Source organism: Pituophis catenifer, unplaced genomic scaffold (genome assembly GCF_029215685.1).
Source record: "Pituophis catenifer annectens isolate HBS135680 unplaced genomic scaffold, rPitCat1.0.hap2 SCAF_7, whole genome shotgun sequence".
Taxonomy (NCBI): domain Eukaryota; kingdom Metazoa; phylum Chordata; class Lepidosauria; order Squamata; family Colubridae; genus Pituophis; species Pituophis catenifer.
The window spans coordinates 19825800-19851235 of NW_027256887.1; the positions used below are offsets into that span (position 1 = coordinate 19825800).

Genomic DNA, 25436 nt, shown 5'->3' on the forward strand with positions numbered 1-25436 from the left:
TATCATTGTTCTGTTTACATCAAAGCAACAGTTGCCTACATTATACTTACTACTTTAAGCTTGCAAAACAAAACATTGGGATGGGGAGATAGGAATTATTTATTGCTATTCCCTTTTCCTATAAGTGTCTTTAGGATAATCAGTGCATTCTTTTCATAAAAAACCTGGAGTTCAATTTTTCCTGTAGTCTGTTCAATAGGGATCTCCAGGAAGCTATCCTTAGCCATCAGATATTTCTAGTCTTATTTTCACAGATAAAGCAAGAGAGCTGAGGAAGGATCTGCAGATCTTAACATCCAGGTATTCCCCCAAGAAGTCCCAATAAATCTTATAAGAGGAGGGTGAATGGAGGAAGCAAATTAAAGATTCCTTTGGACCCCACTTCACAAGGGAGACATTTTCTTTTGAACCATTTTTTTTAAAATGGCCATAGTCCTGCAATTTCGATGTAACCATATTTTGCTAGCTAGTATCATGTGCTTGACTGCCCACTTGTATACTCAACATATTTTGATGAACAGTTATTTCTCCAGAAACTGTCTTTTCTTTCAGTCCATTCATAGTATTCCATATTCACTAGATTAAAATGCAACTTCCAAACAAAAGCTATAGGAATTTAGAAAAGGAAACAGTTTATTGACAAGAAGATGGAAAGAGAGGCACTGCAAAATTACAGGAAAAATTGTGTTAGCAGAGAGTTATCTTCCAAAGAGCTCAAGCATGTAAGATAAACTCTATTCCTCCAGACCTCATGCTGTGGATCTCTGTACTATAGTGCAAAATTCCCAATAAAACTTGTGTCCTGCACTTTTCTACAACTACAGGAGAAACAATGACAAACTTTAATACTATCAGGAAACAATAAATTTGACTGATTTGTAATTGTTGCTCACTCATGTTCTTGAAACTGCTAAAGGTAAAACTACAAGTATATTTTACTGTATGTCTAATTTACAACACTGGCTCCTTTTCCTAATGGCACTAACTATAAATTAAAAAGAAGAAAAACAATGCTTAAAAATAAGAAATTGTTTCTATGGATTTCTATTTGTCTCCACATACATTCATGCGTTAACTATACAATTTGAGAAAATAATCTCTTTTTTAAAAAAAAAGCCACAATTTTTGGCATTACACTGGGAACATGCAGAGAAGACAAAATTTAAAAAGACAAACTTCAGTGCATCATTTTTCAGAATGAAGCAGTACTTAATGTTCTGCAGTTATTACATTCGTAGTACAAGACAATTCCCTTCCCAATGTATGTTTCTTCAGACTGATTTGCTTGCATTGTTGTAGCTTTTCCAAGATCTTTGGATTGTAAAATCTATGCTTGTCATATAGGAAATTGAATTGCAGTGCTAGATCTTTTATAGTCTTCAGAGTAAAGCATAGCAAAAAGAGGAGTCTGGATTTATTGTTCAATTTCAAGGCTATCCATCTTCAAGTCAGGTGGTTTAAAGCTGATCACTTCTTCATATGTTAGTTCTTTAAAACAAAGAGCAAAGGTAAGAGAAAATGTGAAATATTTTAATATGATATATTTGCAGTTAAAAAGCTATAGGATGTGAAAACTATGAACAAAATCCACAAACTTGAAAAGATTACAGGTATATGAGAAATGCTAACTTCTTGCTATAGTACAAACATTTTGTTTGGCTTAATTTACTTAGTATAACAGCTTCAAATTTGTTATTTTCTATACAGATTCTTATTGTCTGTTCATAAACTTATACTGTCATAAATATAAGTTCATAAACTTATACTGTCATATAAGTTTATGAACACACTGTTGCTTTCACATAAAATTACTTCAAGGAATAGAAATACATGAAAACTGCAGGAAGTATGTTGGAAAGCTAATTGGAAGGATGTTAGGTTGGTGTCTGGCCTCCCCTTCATGTAATTGTCCATCCAAGAATGTCTTGGTGATGGTGCTTATGAGCCCAAAATACTGCTTTGGAATAGCTAGAAAAACTTCTATTATTGAGGATTTAATTCTACATGAAATTCTGATCTGGAATTAATCTCTCCAAGCCAGGTTTGTTTGGACACACTATGATGCAGCTAGGTCTGAAGGATATGTAATAATTAGTGAACCTTTTAAATAAGATTTCTACCTTGCTTTTCAAAAGCATTATTTGATAGTCTGCTGATTATGAGGGCTACTGCAAATGGGAGGCTGGGTTAATGTAGGGCAAGGGTATCAAACTCGATTTCATTGGGGGCCACGTCAGGGTTGTGTTTGAACTATGGGGGCTAGAGTGGGCATGGTCAGGGTGGGCATGGCCAGCTTGACATCACTCATGTCAGGGGCGCCTACTGTATGGTGGCCTGAGTGCCCTGTCAGCAAAAATGGGCTCCCGAGCTCAGTTTTTGGCTGGGATGGCCTCCTGCAACCCTCTGCCAGTGAAAACGGAGCTCAGGAGAGCCGCACATGGCCCCCATGAGCTCCGTTTTCACTGGCAGAGGCACTGCAGGCCGGTCCTTTGCTGTTTCCAGGGCAGCCCTGTGGGCCAGATCTAAGCACCCCGCAGGCCGGATCCAGCCCCTGGGCCTTGAGTTTGACACCCCTGATGTAGGAAAACTATCCAAGTATCATCCATTCCTCTACATGAGTTTGTTTTCCAGGGTATTAGTCACTAGTCAGGGTAACTCTGGAATAGCACTCAATTTACCATAGAAATCTTGACTTGGGATTAAATATACATATTGAAACTGCCTAGTCATGGGTGACTTGGAGTCTCACACCTGCCATGACAACCACAAACCTGGTACAACTACACATGTCTAGAAAGACGTATACTGGATCCCACCACCGGAACTTCAAATATCAACAAAACCAATGACCTTAAGGCAGGGATGAAATGCTCCCGGTTCGGACCAGATCGCCCGATCCGGTAGCGATGGAGGCAGGTGGTTGGGAGAACTGGTAGCAAAAATCCCTGCCCCCCCCATGCCCATCTGAGCCGCACAATCATCAGAGGCTTTTTTTTACTTTTAAAAGCATTTTTTCTACAACCTCTTTGGCCAAAAAATGCTTTTAAAAGTAAAAACAAAAAAGCTTCTGATGATCGCGTGGCTCAGCTGGGATCATCAAAGACTTTTAAAAGAAAAAAAACCCTGTTTTTCTTTTAAATGCCTCTGACGATCCCAGCCGAGTTGCCCGATCGACAGAGGCTTTTTAAAAAAGCCTCTGCCGATCAGGCAACTCGGCTGGGATCGTCAGAGCCTTTTGAAGGCAATTTTTTACAACCTCTTCGCTGAAGAGGTTGTAGAAAAAATGCTTTTAAAAGTAAAAAAAAAAACTGGCCACACCCACCCAGTCACATTACCCCCCACACCAAGCCACGCCCACAGAACCGGTAGTAACAAATTTTAGATTTCACCACTGCCTTAAGGAGATTTCACTGTTTCTTTGTCTAGGGCTTTAGTTCAAATAAGTAAAATGGAATCATAGAGGCTTTTAAAAAATAGTAATAATCCCTTACTTTTTTAAAGTCTGGCTTCTTAGAAGTTGACAAAGAAATACCCCTTAAAATTATTGAAAGAAAAGTTCCACGTGAGACTTCATGGACACTCATTTTTTTATAGCATTTAGAACCATGAAAGCATATGTATTTAATGATGCACTCAATAAATGTGCTTAAGATTAATGAAAAAATTGAACAGCCTAGTATCCTTTGGTTACCTATATTCACCAATTCTTAAAACAAGAATTTTTCACATAGTTCTAGCATTTTCCTGCATTTTTAAAGGAAGGAAAACATTACTGGAAAGTATTTCCTGAAGCTTGATAAAAGACACACCAGAAGTTATGAAACAAAGTACTGTAATTTCCTTAATCTATTTATATGCTCTTGCAACAGTTTTGATGAAAATTCAGTGGGGAATTACTGGAGACATAGTGTGCACTAGTAGTTGCCAGTACTAAACCATGGCTAAATGACACATGCTGATTTTGATTCTATGCTTTTGTTTATACAAACAAGGATTGTATTAGCTTTTTTTGGGCCGCCACTGCACACTGCTGGCTCATATTTAAGTGATCGTCCACTAGGATTCCAAGGTCCCTCTCACAGTTACTGTTTTTGAGCCAGGTTTCGCCTAATCTGTATTTGCACCTTTGGTTTTTTCCAATCCTGATGTAATTCTCTGGTGTTCCAGGATTTTTATAAGATATCAGATAACATCTGTCATCTCCTTTAGAATGCTGGGATGGAGTCCATCAGGTCCCAGTGATTTATATTCGTCAAGATCAGATAGGTGTTCTCTAAACATTTTCTTGCTTATTTTAATTGTTATTTCTAGTCTGTCTTTTACAGTTATGTTTTAGGTAGATTGAGTTACAGTTTCTTTTTTAGCGAAGACTGATGCAAAGACTGAGTTAAGCAGTTCTGCTTTATCTCTGCTGCCTGTTAATTCCTTGCCATCTTCTCTCTTTAGTGGACTGAACGTTTCCTTGACTTTTTGCTTGTTTATATATTGAAAGAAACTTTTTAAAAAATTATCTTTGACTTTTGTTGCAAGTCTTAGTTCATTCGGAGCCTTTGCTTTCCTCTTTGCAGTTTCAGGCTATCTGCTGATACTCTGCCTTAGTTATGTGTCCCTCTTTCCATTTTTTGTCCATTTTTTATCCACATGAATACTAGATGGCACCAAAGACATACATAGAACTATCAGATATTAGATATTCTAGGCTGTCATCAAGTTCTTGTCTTGAGTTTTGCACTCCAGATATGATAGTCCTAGCTGAAACCGTATTTGCACCCTGGCACTGAAAATTTCTTTTAACCTCAAATACGTTAACATCCAAATTATATTATAAAATTATATATATGAAAGATAGTCTGGTAAAGTGGTTCATGCGTTGACCTGGAACTCAGAGGACTCATGTTCTAGCCCACCCACATTCATGGAAGTTCATTTGGTAATTTTTGAGCTGGTTAGTCCAACCTATGGATTCTTATGGGGGAAACCAGAAGGATGGAGAACTATGTACATTTTCCTGACTTTCTGCACAAATATTTGCATCGATATTTGACTCTGCTACTTAGGCTGTATTCCTCACTTTCTGTAAATTTATCTTTGTGATACTTAATAATGCTTGATATGTTTTAAGCCTTCATAACATTCACGCCCCAAAGAAAATACTCTCTTACCTTTCCATTCATCTATAACCCTTTCTTTATTTTCTATTGATTCATCATACATCTCTGCTTCTGGTTCATCCTCAGGATCATGATACTGAGCAAAATAAGAATGTGCAAGTGCTTCCGAGGCTGTTATTCTTTTGTCACTGTCCAGGATGAGCATCTTCTCAAGAAGATCCACAGCTAGAGATCAAAAATTGAACTAATATAAAGCAGCTGATCAATTTTAAATTAACTAATGAGACCGTCTAGATATTTTCACTTCCACTGCCAAAATTTCCAACCTAATCTCAGGGCAGTAATGCTTGAGATACAAATTATGTATTTAACAATTTATTTCCAGTACAAAAGAATATATGTGGCTTAGGGATGAGACGTGGATCTTTGGCACTTTCTGCCTGCTGTTTGCTTCCTTTGCTTATTTGCTTACAGATATTTCATTATCTATGTAACCCAGTATTTATATTGTGAATGGACAACCCTTGCGGAGTACCTGTTTTGTGATATAGTCACAATATGCTCTCAAAATTCCAAAAGTACCTACATTTTAAAATATTTGTGAACCTTGACATAAATGATTCATTAACTATTTACATAATAATACTTGGCAAATTACTACCTATTTTTTTACTCCTATGCCTTCCTCTCTCTATATATATATTATTTCTTTTTTCTCAAAGATATCCCAGGCACCCTGCTCCACATCACAGAATATTTATATTAAAAGTAATCAATATAATGAAAAAGAAATAATGCTTAGTTTATTAAAAAAAATGGTCTGAAGGAGTAATTCATTTGGAGTTCGTCTGTACCCAATGCAATTTTTATAACCACTCTCAGTATTAAACGGAAGATATTTGGAGTTTTGCAGTAATGATTTGTTTTCCATTCAAAGTGACTATTCCTCCTAGAATAGTAGTGAATATTAAGTATTTACCTAATGGATTTGCTCCACGAAATACTACTTTCAGATCCTGTTGAGGCATGTATGGTAGAGATTCTATATATTTTCTGGCCTGCAAAACGTGAAATTGCATAAACAAGCATAAATTCAAAGTTTGAGATTAAATGGTTCATCCTTGAAAATATGTGACTGCACTCAATTATAATCAAATATCCCCAAATATTTATAAAATGTACAAATTATGTAGTCGAATGAGAAACAGAAGATGAAAATATTTTTCATCATTCTTTTCATTTATCTTGCTGCTCAATGTAGATTTTAATTAGACAGAATAAAATTCCTGAGCTTCATAATCTCCTTAATTATATGCACATCTGTAAAAAAAGAGCAAGGACAGATATGATTAGAGAAAAGATGCCATAATTTTCTACTCCAATAAGATCCACACGAGCTGCTCATTGTAATTATCATTTAATTGGACCACCAGTATAAAGGTCAAAGGAAATTTTGCAGGACTAGAAAGATCAAAATGCCATTCTTTCTAAAATGCAAAAAAATATAGAGGAGACTTTTGGGGGAGCATTTGTTAGGAAATGTTTGGCAGAATTCTGATGGAAAGAGATGTGGTAATAAGCAAATTACAAGTCCAGTGTAGCCTTATATTAGGCAAGTGGTCTGCTCTTCAACAGATATCTTCCAGCAAATTAGAAGCAAATAGATTAGATTTCTATGCAAATGAAACAATGGATGTAAATACTCTGTTTCCCCAAAAATAAGACATCTCCTGATAATAAGCCCAATCGGACTTTTGAGCACATGCGCTAAAATAAGCCCTCCCTGAAAATAAGCCTTCCCCATAAATATTTAACCACATGCGCAGCTGGTCCCCACCATTTCCTCGTTAGGGTTAGGGAGACAGAGCTGGAAATCAGGCAAGACAGCAAGAGGAGCCCCATCTTGCTCCACATACTCCAAAATAATAAGACCTCCCCAAAAATAAGGCCAAGTGCTTATTTTGGGGTTCAAAAAATATAAGACAGGGTCTTATTTTCGGGGAAACATGGTAGTGAGGCACTTTGGTCTGCCAAGAGACATTATTTCCAACCTTGAAATCACCATATTTTGCTACAAATTACATTAAAGGGAGATGACCACAAGAAATATAGGAAGTAACCTTTGCCAACAAAATGTCTCACTATTTAGATCCATTGTTTCACTTGATAGAAATCTAATATATTTGCTTATATGTTGTCTTTAAATATGTTTCAAATTTATATATTTCAAGTAAACAGAGATTCATATAATAAACAAAAACAAGATCCATATAATATGATGAAAATTAAAAAAAAAAAACAATAGAGACTTCCTGTAGAAATTACATCTTTCTGAAGATGTAAGGGTGCTAAGGGTGCTTCTCTGGAAATATTTGCTTCAACAATTGGTTAATTATGCTAACTAGAAATCAAATGTTTTTATTGGTTGTTTGATACTCAGAAACCCACAATGTGGTCATATTAAAAACACCAATTATTTGGAGGTGTATAAAATATATAAGATCACTCATATTTGAAAATCAACTTGATAAAAACATGCAACTGAAAAGAACTTTGTCAGGAAATCAGTGTCAGTCACATAACAGATGAAATGAAAAAATTAATGATAGTGCTATTAATAAATCATACTTACATGTTCTGATGATATTTTCTTGAGAAGTTCAGAACTAGGTGTACCAACTACTTCCATTATTCGTTTCAGCTGGTCAATATCTGTAACAGTTTAAGAAAACTACAAGAAAGATAGGAAAGATAGCAAAGGAGTTATATGCATATATAAACTGCCAAACACACACGTAATTCTTTGTTCTTCTATCTAAAATAGAAAGGAGAATAAAAGATGATGTACAGAGATGGACACTTCTATCAACATTGGCCAGGCTTTTGAATCAGCATTATCACCAGTCTCCAAATTCCTGTAGCCTAGAAATTAGGGTGGGAAGTGTGAAAATCACCAGGTCTTGTTATTTAAAAACTATTACATCATATTCCAAACAATTTGCCCAGTTCCTTAATTTGCTTCCTATAAGAGCCACCATTAGCCACCGGCTTTCAGGCTTGCCAAACAAATTATGAATTTCTCAGCAGCTTTGGCCTTCAACATCAACTTACAAAGTACTGGCTGTTTAAGCTGTGCTTGTTTGCTGGTCATTAGTTAAATGAGACACATAAGAATAAAATTTAGTCGGCCTACTGCAGCTTAAGGACACATTATGTTCTGAGCCTTAATGACTATTACCAGCTGTGAAAAACAGTCACTTTAGCTATTTGCTATGTGTTTGCTATAGCAATTTTGCTTAATGTCTAATAATGGCATAAAAGCTTTAAGTACAAAGCAAGATCTGCAGTCTGTTACCATGTGTGTGTATGTGTGGGTTGGGTCAAAGAGTGGGGTGGGGTTGCAAGAAGAAGGATACAGTCATTTCCTGGAAAAAGAGCCTTCCCTTTCAGCAGCTCTGCCATGATGCATCCAACTGACCAAATATCAACTGCCAAGACATAAATACACAAGTCAAGAGACTCTGTACAATCGAAGACCTACCTACCCCCCTCTCTTTCTCTTTCTCTGTGTGTATATATATATATATATGTATGTATACACACACACACACACCCCATAGTACGGGGGTGTAAAACTCGATTTCATTGAGGGCTGCATCAGGATTGTGTTTGACCTCGGGGGGGCGTGGCCAACTTGACGTCACTCGGGGGGGACAACTGTGGTTGCCTGAGTGCTCTTCCAGCGAAAATGGGCTCCCAAGCTCCGTTTTTGGCCGGGACACCTCCTGCACTCCTCTGCTAGCAAAAACAGAGCTCGGGGGGGTGGGGGTGGGGGTGTCGTGTGGCCCTCCCGGGCTCTATTTTCACTGGCAGAGGCCCCATGAGCCAGTCCTTCACTGTTTCCAGGGTGGTCCCGTGGGCCAGATCTAAGCAATTTGACACTCCTGCCACTGTACATATTAATAAGAAAGAATATTTACTTTACCTGTCTGGTTATAATGCATCCAGTTTAACATGATTTCTGGGGCTCTGTACCATCGGGTTGCCACATAGCCTGTCATTTCATCGTCAGTTTGCCGGGCTAAGCCAAAGTCTAAAATCTACAGAATAATGAATAAAGTTTCCTGTCATTTTAGTTATGTTAAATGTTCCCACTGCTTTTTATTCTGATTATCAGAACTCATTAAAAACTACATTGACAAGACACAGACATTGGAAGACAGGACAGCGCCTGGCACAGAGGGGTTAGTAGGCCAGAGGGGTTAGTAGGTTAGTTATGGGTAGGTGGGATCCACCCACTATTAGGGCCAAACCAACCAAAGTGGAGGTATTGGATTAGAAACCAGGAGACCATGAGTTCCAGTCCTCCCATAAGTATGAAGGCCAACTGGGTGACTCTTTTCCAGTCACTCCTCCTCAGCCCAACCCACAAATTTATAGGTTTGATGTTGGGGAAACTAGTAGTTACTTTTGTACACTCCTTGAATTATACAAAACAAAGAGAGGATATAATTATAATCTTCATCATCTCATGATTCAAATCCAGGGAAATTGTAAAAAAACAAACAGTAGTAGTTCCAACTAACAAAGCCCTTCTGCCTTTAAATTACATGACAGGTTATACCTCAATTTTCTGGTCTGCACAGTCCCTTGAGATAGAGCAGAACAAATTGAGGGGTGGTTTGAAGAAAAATAGCATGTAATTCTGTTGAACCATAACACAATGGGTTATCTCAGCTTATTCCAATCATCTCCTCACCATCTTTTCTTAAAGCCAGCACAGGCCCGAATATAAAACTGGCAGAAAAGCTGAATTTTGACAGAGGCTCCTGGTAAAGGGCACAAAGTGGAGGATAATATTTTTGAGATTGATTTCAGTGGAATGGTACTATTATCTTAAATATCTGGCTAAAACACCAGCATTTTAATTCACTGTACATTTCAAATCATAGAGAGGCTAGATTTTTAAGATAGTACCTTGATGCTAAAATCTAAATACTTGGCTGATTTATATCCCTGAAGAAAGACCTTTATGCCCACCAATACCAGGCTGCATGGCTTAGCACAGGGTTGAGGAACCTGTGGGTCTTGGGTATTGTTCAACTCAGTAGGTCTAGTTCAGCATGTCAACAGGCAGGAATGATAAAAGTGATAGTCCACCATTTCAGCCCTCATCTGAAGATCCCAACATAATTGTTTATAAGTCAATTCAATGGATCTGATATCAGGTTGTTATAGGGTCTGAGGCACTCTTGACACACTGCCTATTAATCACATAGGTGAACTTACACATACAATAGGGGTTCCAATTTCCAGAAATGGGAAAGTAATATAAATAGGGCATCAAGTCATCTGACCATGGGATGGGAGAATTATGTTCTACTACAAAAGAACATGTCAAGTTTGAGTGGAAGGGATAACTGTAATATAAAGATTTATGGACTTTATTCCAGATAATCAAATTAGGAATTAACAGAATATTTAATCGTGCAAATGGCATGAAACGTTATACTGAGTCAGCATGCTTTCAACTTCACCATATTCAAATATATAATTTACATTTATAAGACAGGACAATAACTTTTAAATGAAATAAGACCCAAAGATAAAATAGACTGCGATTATATGCATTTTAGGAATATATCCTTTCTTTCATAATCTATGACTGCTGCAAAGTTCTGTAGCAATGATGAACAAATGACAGCTAACTAGGGCCAGCCAGCATGATGACTGGGGAATTCTGGGAGTTGAAGTTCACTCATCTTAAAGTTGACACGGTTGAGAATCACTCAACCATGTAGTAGTTGTTGTTAACTGTTCTAGTGATGCCAAGGGTTTTTTCTCTCTCTTTCACCAAATCCATAATAATGTTATTTGAAGTTATTTGGCTTTTTATATATTCTCCTTCACTTATTTATTTATTTATTGGTTCGATTTATATGCCGCCCTTTTCTGGAGACTCAGGGCGGCTTACAATGCATTAAGCAATAGCCTTCATACTTTTGTATATACCTGCTTAGTAGAGCTTTCGGGGGCCCCCAAGCAGTGTTCTTTTTTATACAAAGTCAGCTTATTGCCCCCACAAACCGGGTCCTCATTTTACCTACCTCTAAAAGATGGAAGGCTAAGTCAACCATGAGCCTGATGAGATTTGAACTTGCAGTAATTGCAGGCAGCTGGTGTTACTTAACAGTGCTTTAGTCTGCTGCGCCACCAAGGCTCTTAATTATCAGGATCATTTTCTCTTGGACAGGGATTTTTTTTTTTAAATGTTACTGGTAAGTAGGAGGGGGATTATTTTATGATATTTTCTGGAGCACAGATCCATTCTGGGTCAAATGTAAATGGCACTTGTTCAGATTGTGTCTTTTGCCAGGGTTTCACATTTCATGAAACAGTATGCAAGTGATGAATAATTTTTAACTGATCTATATAATTGTATAATCACTTATATTATTACCAATGCCCATATTTATCTTGGAGAAAACATTATTGTGCATTAGTACCTAAATTGGGGTACAAACATTATTAAGTGAAACGTCCTAAAACAGAATTTCATATCTTGGTATAAAGATTCAGAAAAAAATCAATAGTAATTTTGTCATCTGTTCAGGAGGTTCCTATTTGTTGCTAATATATATAAATTAATCTTCTTTTCCAAATGTTAGGCTTTAATTCCAGCAATGTAGATACCGTATGTATCTATTCTTTCATTTATACTTGCAAGGTCTAGTATGCAATTATGAGCAGTTACTTTAGATGCAATTACCGTCATGAATGAAGATCCTAAACTTCCACAGCAGCCTATTTAATAATCAAGATGATTCCTATTACTTTTAAAATAATAATTCTATGAATATCACACTTTTTGTAAATGTTGTTTAGTTTAGGTAATAATGGACAATGATTTGCTTGCACATCTTGTTCCTTTCCCTCTCCATCTCTTACCATAATTTAAAATTTTATTATTACTCTGTGTGTGTGTGTGTGTGTGTGTGTGTGTGTGTGTGTGTGTGTTTGTATAGTTTTATTGCTTTTAACAGAGTTGTTTCATGGTGAGATTGGCAGCAAATTTAGATAGATGAGATGGGGAGGGAGGGAGGGAGGGAGGGGGAGAAAGAGACAGAGAGAGAGAGAGAGAGAGAGAGAGAGAGAGAGAGAGAGAGAGAGAGAGAGAGAGAGAGAGAGAGAATATCAAAATAGCATGAATCCTACCCTTAATTCACAGTCTTCATTTACAGCTAAATTACTGGGCTTCAGGTCCTGAATCAGAATGAAAAGACTATTAAAACAGGACTAAATTTAAGAAGATGAAACTAGTCAGTGCAGAAGTATACAAAGCATCCTATCAGTGATAGAAACTTACCCGGTGAATGATTCCAGCAGAATGAATATACTGCAACATGAAGAGAAAACGGGTAAGGTCAAAATCAGAAATCAGATACAGTTGAATGAATATGATTATCAGAAACCATTTTGCTTTGACTCATATTTTTCTACAAAGTAAAGTTTTAGTTAGGCTGCATTTATTTCCACACTACAAACTCACAATGATGAATCATACATGGACTTTGATTACATTTTAAATGGCATTTTAAAGTGCAAACTCCACCACTCTTTGCAATCCAATCTAGGAGCCTTGAGAATAAAGATTGCCAGTTAGAAATCCTTTCTTGGAAAAGAGTAATCAGAGAAAGAAAAAGAGAGTACAGTACCACAAAAGATCCTAAATTCTTGGCTGATAGGCTTGTTTTAATTCCTACTCCAAAATGCATGGAACTTCAAAGTCTCAAAAACTCTGCTACATATGAACCTGCATATTCTGTGTCTTGTAAAAAAAAATATTTTTTTCTGGAAAGCAAGAATATCACCATAGCATCACCATGGGAATGGATATTATTTATGTGGATATTTGTGGATATACATATAGAGGATTATATATGGATTTCCCAGGCATTTCAGAAAAGCAAAATCATATTTTGTTCTCAATTTGTTGGGGTCCTGCAAAAACATCCTCTTTGTTCACATATTACAAATTGCTTATTGCAGGGACTGGATTAGATTATACTTTGGGTCCTTTTCAAATACTGAGTTCTATGATTCTTAGTTCTACTGGAGAGCCATAACTAACCTCCAACTATCAGATTCAAAAAGATTTGATGTCTAAACATCAGAGTATTAATAATATTTAGTCAATACTATGCAACATAAATGCCATTGTACCAAAATAATATAATGTATGAGGTATGTTTAACAACAATATAATAAAGAAAGGGAAAATCAATTGATTTCCAAGTCAAAATATGACTCAATACATAACCACATACAATAGTACCTTCTCCGTCATGATACTTGCCTTATGAAGCAACTTTCCGTGATTCAAAATACAGAATTTTAATGCTGGTAAGAACACAGGGAAATCTCCAATCACAATCTCTCTGTCTCCATCATATCTCTCTCCCTCCTTTCCTCCCTCCTTCCCTCTCTTCTTTCTATAACTTATTTAGAAACTGCACAGAGTTGCTCTGTGAGGGAGACAGGAAATATGGAAGGCCCTGACCCTGTGGGCCTCCAGGAATGCAATGAAGTCTTGGCTTTTCTCAAGGCACCGGGGCCAGGACATTGATGGAGCTGGCATAGTGGTTGATAGATCAATGTGAGTTTTATTATATTAAATGGTCTTTTTATTTTTAGAGTATTGTATTTTCAGTCTGTTTGCTCCCCAGAATTTCTTCTGGTAGATGGACAGTTATGCAAGGTTGTTTAATTAATTAATTGATAAAGTAGTGTTGAAATGGCAGGCTTCACATTCAATATCTTTCCAAATCGGATCATTAACCCTGAAATCTGCAAGGAGAAGCACTTTAGTGTAATTAATTTTATGTTGTAAATCAAATAAGCAGCATCCCTTGAAATAAAAAGCATACAATATTTGATTCAACAGTTCTTGCTAGAAAGAGGATCTCAAGTAAACAAATGTGACTATTTATTCATTGGGTGTCAGCTTACACACTGGAGTTAAAATTTACCAACTGAAAGGATGTATTCTCAATTCCTTTAATATATATATATATATATATATATATATATATATATATATATATATATATATATATAAAAAACCTCGACTTATGATAATTGGGCTCCAAATTTCTCATGCTAAGTAAGGCAGTTGTTAAGTGAGTTTTGTCCCATTTTACGACGTTTCTTGCCAGAGTTTTATTACTGAAGTTGTTAAGTTAGTAACATAGTTGTTCAGTACATCTGGCTTCCCCATTGACTTCTACTTGTTAGAAAGTCACAAAAGATGACCCCAGGATATGGCAACCATCAGAAATACATGCCAGTTGCCAAGTGCAGAAATTTTGATCATATGACCATGAGGATGCTGCATAATTGTGAAAAATAGCCATGAGTCATTTTTTTCATTACCATAACTTCAGTCACTAAATGAATGGTTATAAGACTAGTGCTATTTGTAGCTGTAAACAAAAAGGACAGCACAATGAAAAAGAAGAAGAAAAAAGTTCCAGCATTATTGAGACAGTTACTTTTACTTCAGCTTTATGAAATATTCTCCCACCAGAGGTGCAGATGGCTCCTATTCTACAGGCATCTTCAAAAATCAGTCAGCAAGTATTTGGTCTTCAATTTAGTTTCTCTAAAAGGTACCTAAAATGTGTAAGATTTCAATTGCAGGATCCAATTTGGGTCAATCACCGGTACCAGAGGTTTTGTTTTCTGCAGTTTCAGCTCATTTTGGAGTCCATCTTGTTGGATTCCATGATGGAGTCCATAATGTTGGAGTCCCTCTTGGAGTCCCAGTGACCGAACCAGATTGGATCCTGCAGCATTATCATGGGACACGTATATTCGTCTTCATTCGTAGGATTTCAATTGATGATTGTTACTATTTGCACATGAACTTTATTGTCTTACTTTTGCTTTGAATGTATGGTGTGGTGGACTGCCTAAAATCATACTGGATTGTGATGGATGATAAATACTTTAAAATAAATAATTAAATGAAATGTCCCCGTGGCTTTTACCTTTAGTCCTCGAAGTAACTGATATATAAGAAACTGTATATGGTCATCTGTCAATTTTTGACACTTCACTATATTATTCAAGTCAGCACCCATTAAATTGGTGACAAGATACCTGCAAATCAAAACCAAGATTATGAAGACATTTACAGTGCAATTTCTTGTCAACTTGAAAGTAATCCTCAGTGAGTTCACAGTCTTAATAGGGTATTTTTTTAAATTACAGTCCTAATGGTTTTATAGATTCAATCATTTTTCAACCGTAATTGCTTTTAACGTTGCTTTGAAAACTTTATTATAACTGTATATATTTCACTAGCACAATTTAAATTTCCAGGCTGTGAATCTTGCGAGCATTTGATACAACTAGGGGCTGATTAATGGCCAAATCTGAAATCTTAATTGACAGAAGGAAATTAGGGATAATTAAACACAACCATGAAATCAGATTCAATGGTTCACTTCTGATGAAAAGATTTTCCCCTGTGAGAAGGAAACTTGTGGCTGCGGTGCACAGATTTTGGTGGAGTTTTAAGCCAATAGTATACAAGAAAAGGACAAAGACAAGGGATAAGGTAACCTCTCTCACCCACTAAGGAACTGCTTCAGAGGGGAACGGTTATCTCAAAGCAAAGGTTCCAATTCCAATTCCTCTCTAACCTAGTATTCAAAATAGTCATCAGATATTATGGGAATTAGATTCCAGAAATATGTATCTGAATAACCATACATTTCCCACTGCTCATACAGGGAAATATTGGAAAAGAAATGTTAGGTCATCTAAGATGGGGGTCCCCAATACCCAGGCCACAGACCAGTACTGGTCTATGGCCGGTTAGGGACAGCTGAAGGTGAGCAGCGGTCCAGCGAGCAAAACCAAAACCACCGTCCTGCCAATCTGTGGAAAAATTGTCCTCCTTGAACCCATCCCTGGTGCCAAAACGATTGTGGACCGCTGATCTAGGAGAATAAAATGTCAAGAATATTATTTATTTATTAATCCAGATAAGAGACTACTTATCAAAACTCTAGTTGTATAAAGTACCAGACTATGGATTTCCAATGATCCTTTCAAAACATATCCCAACCTTGGCTCAGAAAAGAAAATCATTATAGTATATATTACTGGAAGTAATTTACTGCTTGCATTAAGTATGTCCCACCAATGGAGATTCTGCTCTGAGACTCAAATGAACAGACTATTGATATTTCCATAGGTAAAGGTAAAGGTAAAGGTTCCCCTCACACATTATGTGCTAGTCGTTCCTGACTCTAGGGGTCAGGACTCTAGGTGCTCATCTCCGTTTCAAAGCCGAAGAGCCAGCGCTGTCTGAAGACATCTCCATGGTCATGTGGCCGGCATGACTAAATGCCAAAGGCACACAGAATGCTGTTACCTTCCCACCAAAGGTGGTCCCTATTTTTCTACTTGCATTTTTTATGTGCTTTCGAACTGCTAGGTTGGCAGAAGCTGGGACAAGTAACGGGAGCTCACCCCGTTACGTGGCACTAGGGATTTGAACTGCTGAATTGCCAACCTTTCGATCGACAAGCTCAGCATCTTAGCCACTGAGCCACCGTGTCCCTATATTTATGTATATTTATATAGTCTCCATATTTCCATGGAACTTCTCAATTCATACTTACGGGTCTTCCACAAATGGCAACTGCATGGATCCAACTTATCATCACACAAGTGTGTTAGGACAAAGTGTCCTCAAGCTGCCATCTGTATGTTGTACCAGCTCAGCTACAGCACCTCTTAAAAGTATATATTTTACAATTTGGAGTCTGTACTGCTGTAAGTCTACAGGTTTAGAATACGAACGTTTTCTCACTTATAGGAATTCTTGCCTTCCCCTATTCAACATTGGAGGTTAATAGTAGAGTTCACAAGGCACTCTTACGGGCAAGTCCCACCTTTTAGTCAATTTCACAATTCCAATACTGTGAAATAAATTGCCTAGGTTATTTGTTTCCTGCTTATGTAACTAGCATGCAGCAAACTCTTGCCTCAGACGACCCTAGCTTCTGGGTCAAACAAGCTGTTACTCTTTCTCCACTTCTAATGCAGTGGCTCTTCAATTCAATATACACCCATGGCTACCACTGCTGGGAAAATCTAGCAGTAAAACCATGGTATCATGCTCTAACTGTTGCTTAAGAGTGACAATTTGCTAGTCAGACAGCTTTTATTTCATACTAATGGCTCAGACATTTTCAAAATGGGCAAATGCATACTTTTTTTACTGAAAGCACTGAAGGTACAAGGATATTTCTTGGCAGCAACAATTCTTCTTCTTCTTCTTCTTCTTCTTCTTCTTCTTCTTCTTCTTCTTCTTCTTCTTCTTCTTCTTCTTCTTCTTCTTCTTCTTTCTTCTTCTTCTTCACACAGTCAGCCAGATGTTCACACTGGGTTTGGCAGTTTTGTTTACCTATTGAGTTCTTACCAAGGACCTGGGATAGGCAAAACTGGATGTTTGACGGTGTTACAGATATCATTGCAGGATGGAAGCTGTTCCAAGTAAAGCTGCCTTCTGCAATTGACTGATGGTAAATTTGTCAATGCCTATGGTGTTCAAATGGTGCTCCAGCTGTTTTGTGATTGCACCTAAGGCGCCTATTATTATTGGTACTATCCTTGCTTGCCTTTGCCATAGTCATTCTATTTCTACTTGTAGGTCTTTGTATTTTGTTGTTTTTTCCAATTTTTTCTCTTCTATTCTACTGTCTCCAGACACTGCCACATCCACTATCTTGACTTTTTTGTCTTTCTTATCAACAACTGTTAAATCCGGGGTGTTATGTGGCAGGTGCCTGTCCGTCTGAATTCTGAAGTTCCAAAGCATCATCATCATCATGATCTCTTTTATTCATTAAACATGAAATTCAGTCAACTGAACATTTAAAAACGTATCACAAATATAATTGACTGGCACTAATGGTTGATACGGATTGCTGCCAGGATCCTAGATATCAACCAAGTATCTTCTTAAGATGTATGATGTTCTGAATAGCACAGTTTTTTGCAGTTCCGCTGGTGTTATTGCAGGAAGCTGCAATTTCTTGATGTATTTTATAAAATTCTTGGACATGGTACCAAGTGCCCCGATGACAATGAATATCACTGTTACATGTTTCATCCATAATCGCGTAGTTTTGATGGCCAGGTCGCAATATTTTGTGATTTTTTCCAGTTCTTTTTCTTTGACTCTGGCGTCTCCTGGTACAGCGATATCAATAAATTGTACACTTCAGTTTTTGACAACTGTGATATCTGGCGTGTTGTGTTCCAAATGACAATCTGTCTGTATTTGAAAGTCCCATAAGATCACCACCTTCTCATTTTCTATTTTTTCCACTTTATGTTCCCATGACTTTTTGGATACAGATAAGTCATATTTTTTACATAATGACCAGTGGATGGATTAATTTAGTAACTCGATCATGCCTAGCTTTGTAACCAATTTGCGCAATTTTGCTGCACTCACATATTAAATGTGAAACTGTTTTAACTTTGTCATTGCAAAGTCAGCAGTTTGGATTGTCAGTGGTGTTTTGTATCTTCACTTTCATGGTATTAGTTTGTAGTGCTTGTTCTTAAGCAGCAAGTATTAAACCTTCTGTTTCTTTCTTGATGGTTCCCATCTTAAGCCATGCCCACGTCAAGTTGTTATCACATTTTCCTTCAATGTTTTTCAAGTGCTGTCCATGCAAAGCTTTGGTTTTCCATCGATTTAATCTGTTATCCAGCTGTTTTTCCTTATATTCTGCCTTTTATTTTTAACAAAAGTTTGTGTGTTTTCCGATCCATGTTTTCCAGTTCAGCCAAAGTCCAGATGATGATTCCAGCTGGGTAGCGTATTACTGGAAATGTCCATGTATTAATGGCTTTAATTATGTTTCCAGCATTCAGCTTTGATTTTAATATTTTGCGGACCCTCCTGAGGTATTCCTTTTGTGTTAACTCTTTGACTTTTCCATTCAAGATGTTATCTGCTTCCAATATGTCTAGATATCTGTAACCGTCATCCTTTGCTAATGCTTTTACTATGCTTACATTTCCCAGTTCTACTCCTCTTATTTTTTTCCATTTTTCCTCACTGCATGGATAATATAGCACATTTTTCAAGTCCAAAGTTCATTTTGATGTCGCTGCTGAACAGTTGAACTGTGTTGAGTATTGATTTAAGTTCAGGAGCTTTTCGCATACATTTTTAAGTCATCCATGTATAGTAGATGATTTATCTTGCCATGTTGGCTTGAGATTTGGTATCCCAGTTTTGTGTTTTGTAGAATTTTTGTCAGTGGAATTTATGTGATGTTGAACAGTAGTGGCAAAAGTAAGTCCCCTTGGAAGTTTTATGATGATGATGATGATGATGATGATGATGATGATGTTTGTTGTTGTTGTTGTTGATTTAATCTTCAATTCAATTCACAGTTCAAGTTTTAACCAAGGGCTTTTTGTTTTTGTTATTATTAAACTCTAAAGCTAAAAATTATCATTCCAAGGCCAGCAGGAATGAAGTCAATTGCAGAGCCAGCTTCAAAATGCTTTACGGGAATAGAGGAATACAAACAATACTACACAAACATGCCTTTTCCTTTTAGTTTACTATAGCATGTAAAATTTCTCAGAGGGATAACCAGGTTGGTTTTCTGGGGCAAAAACAAGAAATACCAAGTCCTGTAGCATGCCAAAAGCTAATCAACTTAACAAAAGATTTTGTGATAAGAAAGTGGTTAGTTACTAAAATGCTCTAAGTGAGTTGTTTTCTTAAGCATCTTAATCCATTTAACATTCCTTTAAAAACATTTTAAATTACTGCCCTTACAAAACAAAATTAAACAAAAAGATGATTCATCTTACAACATCCTACTTCAAGTAGTAAGCCAAAATCCCTTTTAACTTTCTTCATATCAGAAAACTGTATTCTGATAGGTGTACTTCATCACAATTAAATATTTTGAGATTTGACAGATGCAACAGAAAAAGTTAATCACATATTTCATTATATCACTGAAATTAATTCTACTTATAAACATTTGATTTTGGCTATTTAATGCCAGTGCTACACATCCCAGTAAGTTGCCAATTATCAATTTTATTTTAAACTTTACTTACACTTCGTTAAAATTTTCTATTGATGCTGCAGGTGTAAAAACATCTAGTAATCCTATAACCTGAAACAAAAAAAAAATCTATTTTACCTAATGAAATGCATAAGATACTACAGGATTTTACACTCTGTATTTGCAGGTCGCTAGACAAAGACAACCGGAGATAGAAACGGAGGTTTGGTATACTTCAGTCAACAATATCAGTTGTATATAACTGCTGAATTCTAATTGCTAAGAGTGCAATTGTACTTAATTAGGACTGATTTTTTTTCCTTCTTCTCATAGCTCAGATTCAGATTGCTCCCAACTCAGGAACAGGTTTTTAAGAAGTATCTGCCTGCTCATTACTATGTCTACCTACCTCCTATCATGCTTCAAATAAGTCACCATCTTTCATTTACCTTTTTTTAAAAAAAAAACATTTAACAATAGAGTAAAACATGAAAATATCGACTTATAGGGCAGGATAAAGATACTGATATTGTCACTGGTTTCTACACAACCAGCATTGTGGATACTTTTACTGTAAACATATATACTCCTGGTTTGGAGAAGATTCAACCTAGGGGAAAAAATGGCACTCTGTTCTACATCACAATCTATTCAGAAGTGGGATTCACTTACCTTCCCAAAGGAAGGCAAATGTGAGCGTGCACACACTTTGCTCGCACACGCCTCCCTGCGCATGCTCACGGCTTTCCACACATGCTCTTTGCTTGTGCATTACGCCCAGGCGGGTGGGAGGAGCCTCCCACAGTCGCAACTACCGGTTCACCCAAACTGGACAAACTGTCTGAATCCCACCACTGAATCTATGCCCAAATTAAGACTTATTCTGGTTTGTCATTCTAATTTGCAGTAAAACTATAATATGTATCACCATCCTGGCTTTTCAAGATTGGATGGACAGACAAATTTAATCTGGCCATCTGAAAAAATAGATGTGAAATGACCAAAAGAAAGAAGGGAATATATGAGACCCATCCTTTTTGAAATTATTAGGGCTATTATAACTGAACTAGTTCTGCACTCTTTAATTATTGCAATGCAAACTCAGCACTTTCTTAAGCAAGAAAAAAAACTTAATGAAATAAAACCTTTCAAGTGAATCCCTGTATATCAATTAGGCTATTTGATCTTATATTATAACTGCACTGATTTTTTTTGTGTGTGGTACAATTTGAATGGTTAGCAGTTGATGTTAATCATATATAAAAAAGTTCTACACTGCTGGTAAATGCATTTTTTCTGCATTTGTATCTCAAAATTCAGCCTTCACCAAAACACTAAAATAAATGCATTTTTACTGCATTTATTTTGCAGGAATAACTTTACAATATCTTTAATGCTATGACTGTGAACTGCCCAAAATAATTAAAGCTACAGTTCTGGGGGAAAGGGGGAGGGGGGAGAGATTGAAAACAAAATGTAGTACATCTTTATGCTTTGTTACTCTTCATTTACCAATATTCCAGTCCTCTTATAATGAACACTTAAAAGGTTACCTGAATCAAACTGCTCAGACCTGCTAAAGCCTGATTCTATTAGAAACACAAACCTGATCTTCACTTGAATGTAAGGTTAACTGAGGATACACAACAATATAACAAAGTGTTCAAGTGCTTCTGTTAAATTATCCTTCTATATGAATGTAGGATTTTCTGATTACTGCTTCAATAAAACCGAACAAAAGACAAATTGGCATTTCTATTGGAGGGTTTACATAACACAATCTTTCCACTCACATTTTCATGTTTCATGTGCTTGAGTAATCTAAGCTCCCGGTAAGTCCTTCTAGCATGAATAAGGGATTGGAAAGGTCTTGAAAGTTTTTTGACTGCCACCTTCTGCCTTGTTTTGGTATCATATGCTGAACTGAAACAAAATCAAAATATATTTTAAAATTCATCTCAAATGTTTCACTTTATTTTCAAACTCAATTTATTTATTATCAGCAATTTATTTTAGTTCTATTTTCAAACTGTTATGACTCTTCATTTCATGAAAAAAATGCAATTTTATTAGAACTTAACTTCATTTTGCACATCATTATCATTAAACATCCATATATAACTATGCTATTTAACTAACAACAAAGCTGCAATTCTACAATATGCCTTTCTATCAATCTGTCTCAAACACATGGAAAGGGAATTTCCCAAAATTCCTCTGGATCCCTTTCTAGCTTCTAGTCCTATGGAACAGCAATTAATTTGAGTAAGGTATTACACATTTTTATAAAGAGATCAGTGATTTCAGTTTAAAAGCAGATGTCATCAGAAACTGATGATTGGTTACAGTGCATTTGGTTGAGATATCATGAAATAGCTTGCCTTGTTACCTCAATTTCCTTTGTTTCTCTTTCCTCCATGAGAACAGAAAGAAATACCTATTATTCTGTATCCTCTGCAGTAAAGATAGAGACAAAGAACTCATTGAGGTTCCCTGCAATCTTCATAACCTCCTCAAACATCCATTTCACTTCTTTGTCCTCCAACAGCCCAGCTGTTCTGTTGCTCATTTTGTGTTTCAAATATATGTAGAGAAATTATTGTTTCCGTTAATAGTTTTTGCCATATGTTCTTCAAATATTATTTCTGCGTCGCTTAAATTTGGAGGGAAGGGTGTTGTTCAGAATTTGAGCTCCTTTTTTCCTTATAATTTTTCGTTATCTGGAAGGATGACTTCTTAACTGTTATAGCTTCCCAGATGCTACTAGGGAAGCCATGTTGGCCCTTTTCCTCCATTTGGTTAATCTGTTCTTCTAATGCAGAATACGGTCTAGCAGAGAATTAGTTAGTATGGTTTTAATTAACCTTCAGGCACTATGAAGTGATACAAGAGGATTTGGCAGACTTGGGGGTGGACTGGCAACAAAAAATAGTGGAGTTGGAAATAATGGCTGGGTTGAATATGAAAGATGTAGATACTGTAAGTATCCAAGGGAGGAGTATGGGAGGCGAGTTAAAAAGAGAAGAAGTGAAACTTCTAAAAGAGTGACAGACAATGGATAGAAAGGATCCCTTTTTTAAAAAAAAAAAAAAAACCAAGATTGGCTGTACTAAGAATTAGAGTAGACTAAGATATTAGGAATAGGGGGAATATTGTTATACATATTTTTGCATAACACATTCAAAATGAAAGGTAGAGGTTAAGATCAGATTTTGAAAAAGGGGGGTATCAGGTATGCTCAAGAATAATGCTATTAGAAGGGTGTAGCAAATATTGAATAATTGAAGAATGAAGGATATGTGCTGACATAAATATATATAATAACATTAGAACTGCGTAAGTTTGATTAATGTAGTAATTCTTATTTGTATCAATATTATTTGTGTATCAAAATAAATGAAACTCAGACGCCACACTGTTCTTGTAATAATGTTGATGTATATTTAAAAATAAAAAAAAACTTTATGCAAAAAAAGAAGTGATACGAGTCAATTCACTTTTCCTTTTTTTTCCACGAGTTCTCTCATTTCTGAAATGCTTCTCCTGCTGAGTCATCAGTGACAGTGTTGGACCTTACTAGCAGTTTTTCACTTGTGTGGTTGCTATATGTAAGAGCATTAGAGTCACTGTTTCTGTTAAGGATATTGTTGTGTTACCAATCAGCAGAGTAAGTGCACAGAGAAACAGTATTGAGAGCAATGAATACAATACATGCAAACTGGTTTAACAAAGCTTTTACTTTGTAGTGAAAAACAATTGCATAGTCTTTTAGTCAATCCAAGTCTTTAGCCATTCAAATCAGTCCGAAGTTACAGATATCTTCTTACCATACAAACAGCAGTTGATAATAAACAGCAATTCAACGCTGGTAACAAATCATGATGGTAGCAGATCCATCCACTTCTTCACACACGACAGTAACAGTTCCAACCGACAAGTCAAGGAATAAGTCAAGCAAGAAGTCAAGCAGCAATGACTATAGCTCGGCTCCCTCTTATATACAGTTTACACTAGTAATTATCCACTTAAGATAAGTGGAGTCAGCAGTGCAATGACTCAACAGTACAATTAGGATAATTGCAGTCAGCAGTCAGTCAGCAGTCAGTTACAATGACCAGGGTGGATTTGATTTAAATCGAGTTGATTTAAATCACAATTTAAATCATGATTTAAATCACTAGTAAAAAGGCTTGATTTAAATCAACTCGATTTAAATCATAATTTTTAAAGAGCAACTGTCATCCTTTGACCCACTTGTTGACTCACCGATAGTCCCAGTGTTGCAGAATATACAGCCTCATGCTACATAACTAAGCTCCATTTCATGCTGAATAAACTAAATTATTTATGTATCTTAAATAGAAAACTATCTTACGATAGATTTTTACCCCAAATAAATTAAAATATTATTAAAATAATTCAATAAAAATCAAAAAAATCCAATTTAAATTAAAAAAATCTGATTTTTTTGATTTAAAAAAAAGAATCATTGATTTTTATCCACCCTGACAATGACTCATCAGTACAATTACTCAGCATTACATCTTAAAGTTACAGAATACATTTAAAGTGATAGAACACATATATTGCCTGAACAATCTGTTAGGCTTACACCATATCCTAACAGGTTCTACTGCAGCTGCATCTCACAGCAGATCCTGGACATCACGTAGAATTAAGTGTAGAGTTGTTTCCCCTCTAACTGCTTCCAAGACTATTCTAAAGCACAATCACTTACAATTATTTAACAGTCTGGTTTCTTTGTCATGGTCCATGCTTGAATGCCCCCAATCTATGCACAGATAACTGAAGCCTCCCATTGTTACATAATTTCTCCTCTGCATGCATTCCTAATTTCTTGCATTCTCTCAGGATCAACTGTAATATTTTATCATAGGAATCTCATCTTCCAATGCTTTCTTAAGCAACATCTCTCCCATCTCACCCTTTCCTGTTTTGCATTTAGGACAAATCTGAATTCAGGAATGACTGCCTCTCCCTATTTCACTGGGTTTTGTATTATTGTTCACAACCATTATTACTGCTGCTGCTGCTGCTGATTTTATTCATTAAACATGAAACTCAGTCAACTGAACATTTAAAAATGTGTTACAAATACGAGTGACTGATGCTAATGGTTGATAAGGGTTGCTGCTAGCGTCCTAGGTATCAACCAAGTATCTTAAAATATGATGATGATGAT

At 36.3% G+C, this 25436-nt stretch overlaps 1 protein-coding gene across 1 annotated transcript in view; it reads right to left on the reverse strand.

Annotated features, from left to right (window-relative positions):
* Nucleotides 1-647: 647 nt before the first annotated feature.
* Nucleotides 648-25436, reverse strand: part of MAPK11 (mitogen-activated protein kinase 11) — a 52711-nt gene continuing 27922 nt past the window's right edge. The window contains exons 2-12 of the mRNA XM_070946664.1: nucleotides 22027-22156; nucleotides 20286-20344; nucleotides 15161-15272; nucleotides 12478-12507; nucleotides 12327-12374; nucleotides 9097-9211; nucleotides 8528-8599; nucleotides 7744-7823; nucleotides 6091-6169; nucleotides 5163-5336; nucleotides 648-1488 (exon numbers count right to left, since the gene is read on the reverse strand). Coding sequence (XP_070802765.1) covers nucleotides 1415-1488; nucleotides 5163-5336; nucleotides 6091-6169; nucleotides 7744-7823; nucleotides 8528-8599; nucleotides 9097-9211; nucleotides 12327-12374; nucleotides 12478-12507; nucleotides 15161-15272; nucleotides 20286-20344; nucleotides 22027-22156 — 973 coding nt within the window. The 3' untranslated portion in view covers nucleotides 648-1414. The remainder of the gene's footprint in view (nucleotides 1489-5162; nucleotides 5337-6090; nucleotides 6170-7743; nucleotides 7824-8527; nucleotides 8600-9096; nucleotides 9212-12326; nucleotides 12375-12477; nucleotides 12508-15160; nucleotides 15273-20285; nucleotides 20345-22026; nucleotides 22157-25436) is intronic.